Source organism: Pogonomyrmex barbatus, unplaced genomic scaffold (genome assembly GCF_055798465.1).
Source record: "Pogonomyrmex barbatus isolate J1 unplaced genomic scaffold, ASM5579846v1 scaffold14, whole genome shotgun sequence".
Classification (NCBI taxonomy): Eukaryota; Metazoa; Arthropoda; class Insecta; order Hymenoptera; family Formicidae; genus Pogonomyrmex; species Pogonomyrmex barbatus.
In genome coordinates this window covers 1,854,655-1,864,600 of record NW_028297110.1, presented here as the reverse complement: position 1 = coordinate 1,864,600, position 9,946 = coordinate 1,854,655, and the positions used below count along the sequence as shown (strand labels likewise).

The following is a 9,946-nucleotide window of genomic DNA, read 5'->3' as shown; positions in this document are numbered from 1 at the left end:
TAAAGTTTCGCGCGATCGAGAGTGCTGATCGATGTCCGTAGTCGCGATTAGCCGAGCTTCTCGCCTCGTGAAGTGTCAATCGCGAAGTTCGGAGACGAAGTGATCGCACGCTCGTTCCATCGCCGTTACCGATTCGCGCTTGTTCCGGCTGTTCCAACAGCGGCGTCTCGAGTGAAGAGAGATCTTTAGTAAATGAAAAAGATTTATTCGCGGCAACCGCGAATGATTTACATTGTTAAGAATGCCGAATGAAATCCCTCGCGATCGTGGAGTATCGATTGATATTCATAATCGAGTTGTCGATTTCGAGCGCATATTCGGGACGGAGGTCGCGCGCCAATTTCGCCGCCATTTTAATTACGGTTTTCTTCGAAACGGAGGAATTTTCCGCGCATGAAGATTTTTGAGCCGTGATGAAACAAATGAATCGCGTAAATCCGAAATTCCGAATAAAATTTCGCCTAATCGCGGATTATTGACTAATATTTGTAATTATGATTAATCAAGTTGCTCGTTTCGTCGCAAGTTTTAATCGCAAAATTCGGGACGGAAATCGCACGCCAATTTCGCCGCTGTGTTAATTACGATTCGTATTTCTTTCAAAATGGATAATTTTCCGAATAGAAATTTTCATAATGTGAAAAAGATTCGTCTACGCAATGATGATTCGAATGATTCGCATTATCGGTAGTGTCGAAAAAATTTGTGCTAATCAGTGTGCAGTGTGTAAGTGATCAAGTTTTTTTGTTTAAATAAGTGTTCTTTCTTAAAAAAAAAATCTTAATGCATCAGTTGTGTGGTGTTCGAATGATACAGTCGTGAATACGTCGATAGTGATTCATCCTCGAAGAATTAAAGGCTTTCCATCGTCCAGATAACGATCGAGCATCGAATCGCATCGAGGATAACAACGAGTGGACTGGACATTCGGGATATGTTAATTAAGACACATTTCATCATTAGTGCTTACACGGTAGGAACATTTTTACTGAAAATTAGCCAGATACAGATCTGCAAATAATTTCGTTGGCCATCAAAATAATTACATATGTAGGCCACTTAAATATGATGATAGCACTATAAACATTTGTGATATTGTAGCACAACTTTGAACGTCCCATAATTATTTTGGTCAAACAAAATTATTTTTAGATTTAATATCTTGCCGAATTTTTAAATGCTTTAAAATTTTCATGATAATTCTAGATGAATGATTCCCAATAGGTAAAACGTATAAACATTGCATAAAAATGACATCATAAATAAACAAAAAATTTCGTAACGATTGTGCTAATTATAAGATAAATTTATTATATTGTTATTGTTTTATTGAAATATTATGTTGAAATTAATTGAGCAAAATGTTTTATAAAAAAATCAATATTTCTAAATACTTAATAACATAAAATTCATGCAAGAATTATATAATTTCATAAATGTTTTCCTATTGGAATCTAAGATGTAAATGTCTTATATAAATGTCTTATATAGTTAGAATAATAAAACATTAAATTCAATGTATTTGTTATATTAGAAACAATGACATTTTGTTTGTTTGTTTTTAAATTGTAATAAATAATTGTTGAAAAGTGAGAGAGGAGGGGGAGAGAAAAAGGAAAAAAATATTAATTTAAATATATAAAATGAAGAAAGTTAATTTAAAAATATATAATATAAAAGTTCATATTTCTCTAGAAAAAGATCGATTATAAATTATCCATTGATTATTATTATGTGCAATAATCAATTTTTTTCAAACGTGCCAGTAAATCTTTTCTACTTCGAATAAATCATTTATTATTTCACATCGTTAGAGACTCGCGTTAATTTTAAGCAGACTTCCTGACGAATATTTTTAATTAGAGCCACGATCTTTTGGGATCTTTCCGGTTATTTGTATCAAATCGATAAATATGGAAGCGAAAGGAAACGAAAGGAAGAAGCTACCGACCAATGACTTTTCCCTATCTTGCCGAGGAAAGTCAGGAAGAATTGGCTCGAGGTCTCACGGTGGTCTCACGGAGAACGCACAACTTTCGAGACACCCCGTGTACATATGTACTTGTATATACCTACAATCGTGTATCGGTACGGACACATCGCGCGACGACGCCGACGTCGACGGCGACGTCCCGCAGGATGTTCTACTTAACCCAGAAAACGACGGAATGGAAGCGAGAGGCGTCCGCTCTTTCGCGTGCATGGCTGTGTGCCTGTATATATATATTTGTACGTACGTGTGGTTTTTGTGTGTGTGTGTGTGCGCGCGCGCATCTATACGTGTCGAACTAGAGCGATCCGGGGTGCAGGCAGGGTGGCGTCGATGCCGAGGGACGAACGGAGCGGCCCCGTAGTTCTGATCGCTTCGAAACTACCCCCCGGCCCACCCCCTCGCCTCCGTTCGCCGATGCTTTTCACCCTGTACGAACGGCCACGCGTCGTACAGTACGCGAGATAAACGATAGCATCTAGAATAGCGATAGCAGCCTGTGCGATTTAGAAACGTTAGTTTTCTTTTTTTTTTTATTTTTATTTTTTTTTATTTTTTTTTTTTTTTAATTTTTTTTATTTACGCTCCAAGGATAAATATGTTGGTGGGAATTAATGATTTTTATTTCTTTACTTTTTACGTAGGTCCGTAGACCGGAGGAAACTTATTCCCGCGTATTCTCTAATGAAAAAAGCAAACGATATTGTTTATAACTTTTTTGATGTTGCTGCTTAATGAATTATTAATTTGATAATCATAAGGGAAAATGTGTATGCTTGACGAATTACTGACTTAACATATCGCATTAACATAAGTTGTTATTGCTTGAAGCATTAAATCAATGGGTTAATATTTATATAGTAAAAGGAACTTTTACAAATTGTTGTATATAACATGTGAAATATTTGAGGCGTACTCTCAATTATCGTAATTTATACTTCTATCACTTCCGAAGCTTGATAAAATCTCATATGGCTTCTTCAAACCGCGATTAAATAAAAGTGATTATCCCTCGATGCGAATACTTTAAAATACTTAACGCGGAATGCCGGATAGAAACAGGATGCCACCCCTCTGCCGAGAGCACGTCTCCCCCCCCATCTCCTTCCGAAACAATCGCATCCCCGATAACTATCTCCTCCTTACGTTGTCGCTGAAGCGGAATGTACGCGTGGCGTGGTGTGTGGCACTGGCGACGGTACGGCATATCGATCACCCCATCCCACCGCCATCCCCGGTGGATGCGGGTAGCACCAGGCCAGAACTACCACGCTTCCGTCGCGCCCCCTCGCAGCCCGCAGCCCGCAGTCGCGGGGGTAGTAGAGCCGCACGAGCCTGTCCGCCCCTGATAACTCACAACTCGCCCATCCATCCATTCCCCGCTTTCGTACCCCCTGCTGCCTGCCCCGGCCCCCTCGATTCCCCCTCCTCCCCCCTTAGAGGAGCAACCACCGCCGTCGACTGACGGTGCTGTCAGGCCCCCCTCTCGTGCATCCGATGTTTGTTACGCGGTGGCACGCGCGCTGCTCTTCCTCGTCGTCATCGTCGTCGTCCTCCGCACATGTCGATTCTCGCGGGGTTCGGTTGGTTGCATATCCCTGCGGCGGGCAGGTATAACTCGATACCGTTGAGTTCTCTCTCTCTCTCTCTCTCTCTCTTTCTCTCTCTCTCTTTATTTTTTTTTTTTAATTTTTTTTATTAACCCCACGTTACTCGAGCTAGCTTTCGCGTGTTCTAAACGTGGAGTCGGTCCATTTGCTAATTGCATTTTGATCAAATTCATACAAATCTATTAATATAATTTAAAGTAAAACGATGCCACCACGTAGAAGAACCATGAACGTGTTATAAAGCGAGATCTCGCGAAGTAACATTTCCAATTAATATTATTTAACTTTTTCAGTTTTATGGATTATTATGCGCGTGATATTTTTCACATGCGCGATGTGTTAATTTATTTAAAAAGATGCGAGGAGAGATGTGTTCTTCATTTTTTTTTTTTTTTTTTTTTTTAATATTATATTCTATGATTGTCGTGCTGCAAATTTTTATAGTACCGTGGAAACGATATAATTTTAGGAATTTGGAACAGCATTATAAAGCTTTATATTTTCTTATATGACTGGCAGCAAAAATTTATAGCATTCTTTCGGAAGTACGAAGTCAAGGGCGAAATTCACGCGCGTATGCATGTTTCGGGTTGGAGATTTGCGGGATTTTCGGAGACGAAAGCGGCGGATAGAGGGTGGGTGTGCCTGAGATCAGTATGCTAACGATGTGTACCATTCCGGCATCCTCCCCTGCATCCGAGGGATGACGCGTGCACGCGTCTGATCGAAGGATCAAAAGCGATCGCGTGTATGGCTGATCCCTCTTACTCCTCGATATACAGCGAGTGACAGTTTCAATTACGATCGCTGCGTTTTCCGAAAAGTGCTTCTCACAGAAATACAGTACATAAATACTTTTCTCTTCAATTTTGTAATATACAAATTAATAAATGAGAGAGAACATATTTTTTTTTTTCATCGACGTGCCGACAGAGAGATCGTTTTTAATTCGTAGATAATTTAAAGTCTAACAGTTTTAAGAATTAAATTTCAAAAAACGTAGACTGTAGACAGAGTGTGCTTTCTAATTTAAAAAGGAGAGAAAGACGTTAAAAAATTTGCGGCTTAACGTTGCGGATATATTTAATATCGCATAATTTGTCTCGCGTCGTCTTTTCTTTATTCCCAGCACGACCTTGCATGAAACTACTCTTTTGGGATAAACGAGAACGCATATCGGGCCACGTGGATCCAGCCTTGAGTCGTCGCATTGCCAACAGTCACGCTGGCAAGCTGCAATTGTGTGCTCGGTCGGGGGACATTACATCGAGTTAGTCCGGAGCCGATATATATAGAGCTTAACCCGGCGTCTGGCTAAACTGCCAATTTAACAGTAGTTAGTATTCACCGCCTTCTTGCGTTAAGCTCCGAGTTCTACAGTTCCATTAAACGATCGTTATATCGAAATTGTCGAAAAGTTTCGCGAATCCTCGCCCAAGTTTTTCGGTATTCGCGCGAAGAACTCTAGAGGGTATTTCTTGATATTTCTGATAGCCGCGAAACTTCTCAAGTCACTTTGTGTCAGGCGGTGTTATAATCAAATAGGAATTTTTAGATATAAGTTTCGTTAATTTGTTTTATACAAAATCATCTGTCTCATTCGTGCAAAATACAATCTTTAAAGACGAAAAAAGCTTCGGCATTTTTAAATGTCGAAAATTAGAATTATTTCAGGAATCAATTCTGATAATTTGCACGAAATTTTCGACTCGTGAAATAGTATGGAATAATAGAAATTTCAAAATATAAGTTAGAAATTTTTGTCAAACGATGTATTTTCAAGGACGGAGTGTTCTAGGTCTCGGATCTTTGAATCCCCACGAGTGAAGTGGGGCGCTTTGCCATTTCGAAACACTTTTTGGGAGACCATCAGACCCTTGTCGCCTCCCTCTCCGCCTTTCGCCTCCGGATACCGACAATTTATTGTGCCGAGAGGGAGCAGGTTGAATTCACCCGCAAATAATGGTTGAAATTTAATATGCAATCCCTGACAATCGGACCTGTTCGTCAGAGGGAAAATTTCATAGAAAATTTAAGAATATCTATGCTAAAATTAAGGAAATCTAGTAAATCTAAAGAAATCGATGTAATTTTGCAATACGTGAAAATAGATGGATATTTTTGTATCTTTTGCCCTTTGTTAAAGCAAGATTTTAACAACAACCAAGTAAGTAACCAAGCGAGCAAGCAAGAAACTAATACCTTCATCAACTTACATATTAGATTGCAGCATTACTTGCATGAAAATATCGCGACCGATTTGCAAGGCAATTCTCTCTCTTAAAGACGATAGTACACGAGCGTACTGCGTAAATAACAGCGGGGTGAAAACATCCCTTTTCCCAATCGCTTGACGACACTCTCCATCATTTACATCACGTCACACGTTTATATTTATTAAAGCATTCACGCACGCACACCCATACGTGCGTGCGTGCGCGCGCTCGTATGATAATGCACTCGGAATAAATGTGCCACGAAGAGCGAGGCGCAGTGCGAGAAGCAAAGTGTAATAAATTTCAGGATGCGAGAATGGGGGGCGCGAGGAGGAGAGGGAGCGCGCTGCCGGAGGGGCAGAAGGTCGTACAAGAGGGGTCGTTTCGGTTCGCCGAGCGCCGAGGGGTTAGCACCAAGACGTCGCTCAAGTATCCCGAGGCTCTTCACACCCGATATATATCAGTAGAAACGAGTGCTCGCACAAGCGAGAGGGTTGCGACCACCCCCTGGAGCCAGCGAGAAGTCAGAGGGAACGTTGGGATCATTTTAATTTTTGACTGTAACGGGTGTCACGTGTGACACGCCATGGTTGCTACGCGCTTATGCTTGACGCTTTTTGCTAGCCATAGTTAAAAATATATCTGATATATGATATATATATATATATAGTGCACGGAAAGAATAGTTTTATCGAAGTATAAAAATTGGCAAAATACAGAGATCTGAAAATAATTTTGTTGAGCCATCAAAATTTTTCAACGTGATCATCATCATGTTTAAGCATAATTATTTTGATAGCCCAACGGAATTATTTTCACATCTGCATCTGATCAAATTTTTACTTCAACGAAATTGTTTTAAATAAGTAACGGTGGAATAATGTAATAATAATAATAAATATAGATATAGTAAAATACACTTAGTTATAAGATGTAGTATTTACATCTGGTGTTTACTTGGTGTTTTGCGTGTTTCTTTAAAGCGAATGTTTCATGGGAATAATTTAATATAACGGGAGAAGCGAAGTGCTTCCATAAAGATTTTATAATTTCACCTAAAATTCAGTTGTAATTAAATGCAAAAATGTTGATAGAGTTGCGGATAGATCTAGGGCATATTTTTACTTAAATCTGATTCTGATCATCGTATTTTACGCGATGTAACGGCGGATGAAGCGAGACACGGTCAAATATGAAGCCGCAGGGTTTAATTATCATATCGGGTTTGATCGATCGCGAGCGGATACCCAACTGCGATATCGCGACGATCGCGCGGAATTGTTAATGATATTAATTGATACCGCCGCGCATGTTTTGCAAATAGAGGCCGCGGGGACACGAGCGTTCGTAAAATATTCGCCATCTTTGACGGTTTAATGTAACATGTAGGATAAAATTAATTATTTGCTGTTTGAGTTACATGAGCGATTGATAAATGAAGTGTTTTTCGCATATCCAAAGTTCAAAGAAGTATATATCATCAATTAGTAAATTACAAATTCTTATCTTATATATGATTTTAAGAGGATTTTACAGATACGTATTAACAATTTTGATGAATTTGATGTTAAAAACATAGAAATATGAATTTGTACTAAAATAGTGAGGACAGAAATGAGTGCTCTTTTTGTATGAAATTATTTAATTTTATATCGATATGTTAATTGACATGTCAGCGGTATTAGAAAATTCAGTTCAGATCTTTGATCTGTAAAATATTTATGCAAATTAATTTGAGATGACTTGAGACAATATTCACAAGCGATGTGTAAATGCGTATCTTAAATATAAATAACTTAAAAATGATTTATGAACGACAGAATTTCGTTCGCATTTTCGCGATAATAGCGGAACCATTTGAGTCCGCTCGAGTAATCTCTGGAATCGTATTTTATGTGCACAATAAATTTAGTTTCGCGCGAGGATTCGCGCATGCAACTAATGCGTCGTATAACTTTTACGGCAAACAACATTTCACGGCCACTCGGTATATAATGCGCGTGCGATATCGATGAAATTCGCCAGCGCGCAAAAGCCGTTCTTCGTGGAAGGATCCCGATGAGGTATTGTCGTCGTTGTCATCGTCGTTCTCATGTAGGGGTTGCCGTCGTCCCTGAAGAGGCCCGCCGCAAGCTGTGCGGAACGAGACGCGACGGGGATGAAAGGGGAAAATGCCGCGAATGCCACGACAGCGCGCGGCTCATTTAAGCTTTGGAACCCTCTCATACCGTCGAGAGGGTAAGCGTAACGACGACACTATCGGGTGGCTCCACGCAATTCCCAGGAAAGCATTATGTCAGCTGATATGCGACGATCAAGATTGATTTTTTTTTTTTTTTCTTACTAAAGATTGCTCCACAAAGTTTTCACGTTATAGAAATGTCGAAATTCCAAGGAAACAATAATTTTTTTTTTTTTTTTTTTTTTTAATTGAAACATACTGTGTGAAGATCTTAATACAAATATGATTAAGAAGTATTAGGCGAATTATTTAATATTTTTGTTTTTTTGTAACACATTCCTTTGAAATTATTTCCAAAATTATTTTGACAATTTTTGAATGATGGCAATTCTACCGAATGTTTATCAATTAAGATATAGTTTTTATTAATTTTCATGTAAATTCATTGATTTTTGTAACGTGGGAGATTTTTTCTAGGAGACGCAATTTTCATCAATTTTGCCGTGATCGGTAGACGAGGATTGTCCATTCGGGTTCACCCGGTAGACAAGAGCCACGACTGGAGCACCCGAGAGTGTCGCATCGCATCTCGTGGCAGCCGGTGTCCTCACGTTTTTCCTCTCTTTTTCGCCCTTTCACCCTCGGCTTGTCTCGATCCTTTCTGCGACAGATAGACGCGCGCTCGCGCGGAAGCGGGCAACTCGAGCACGAGGAACGACGAGAAAAGGAAAAAACCGCGCATCCTTCGGCTCTTCTCCCGTTCCTTCCGGAGTTCGATTCGCGCGGATCTCTCGCGAGATAGACCCAGGAGAGAAACCGAACTCCTGGAAGCGAGGGAGAAGCAAAGAGAAGAAAAACGGAGGACTCCTCGAGAATCTTAATTTCGCTTCCCTTCTTCATTATGCGACCTTGAGATTTGAGATTAGAATCGAGTTTTCAGTTTAATATCAGTAAATTATTTTTAGTGTTTAATTTGACGTGGAGTGTCAATTCTTATACCGCGCACCGGAATTGCTTCGAGAAATTGCTTCGTTTCGTACGTTAGTCGAGTCTTATAGTTTTATGAGATACCTATTCTAAAATTAAGAAGCGTAATAATTATTAATAAGAAAAAGATAACTTTGACTTGTAATATTAATAGGAAGCGATAAGGATATTAACTAACCGATGATAAAAACAATAATATGTAAAATATAATAATTTTCTAATATCTGATGAACAAAACTTTTGAAGTATGAGAAAAAAGCAAAAAATACGAGTGACGGGATAATAATAAATAAATCGTAAGGATGTGAGGAATGGACAGGAAAAGAAATGGAAAAGACGAAGAGTCTTAAAGGAATTGAGATTTTCTAGAATGTAAAATGGAGGAAGGGAGAGATGAAATTTTCTTTCGTTCTTGGTTTTCCGATGGAGAACGCGAAGGAGTCTGCTTAAGGACTTTGAACAAATGAAAAGGCATGAAAAGGAACAGTGAGATCGAGATAGCTAGAACAAGGAAGATAGCGAACTTTATGGTGCGATATTTCGCCGCGGTCAGGAGTTCATTCTTCGTTACTGGTGAACAAGAGTAATCGGAGCTCTCCTCTTTGCTATCGTTATCTTTTTCCATCTCATCGTTGTCTCTTTTTCAATATCTCGTTCTTCACTTTATATATTTTTTATTTGGCTGTACTGCAAATTATGTAGTCTGCGTAATTATTTTAATTTAAGTTCAAAAATTGCACTACATTTAAATTTATATTGATCTGATTCGATCGATCTACTTTTGCTTTTGCAACATTAAAAATATCTTAACAATCAGGCTTGGAATTAAAATCCAGCGTGTTCCGTTCAACATTGGAAATACCGATTTGCAAAAACGTATCTATATATATTTATTATAATATATAGTCGCGTATTTTCGTGACACACGATAAAAGATACAAACAAGAAATACTGAAAAAGT

General features: G+C 38.9%; 1 protein-coding gene across 1 annotated transcript in view; it reads left to right on the top strand.

Annotated features, from left to right (window-relative positions):
• Window positions 1-919: 919 nt before the first annotated feature.
• The window catches only part of LOC105428368 (U6 snRNA phosphodiesterase 1), a 171,792-nt gene continuing 162,765 nt past the window's right edge, over window positions 920-9,946 (top strand). Inside the window, exon 1 of the mRNA XM_089072969.1 lies at window positions 920-973. Within this exon, the coding sequence (XP_088929095.1) occupies window positions 935-973 (39 nt within the window). The 5' untranslated portion in view covers window positions 920-934. The remainder of the gene's footprint in view (window positions 974-9,946) is intronic.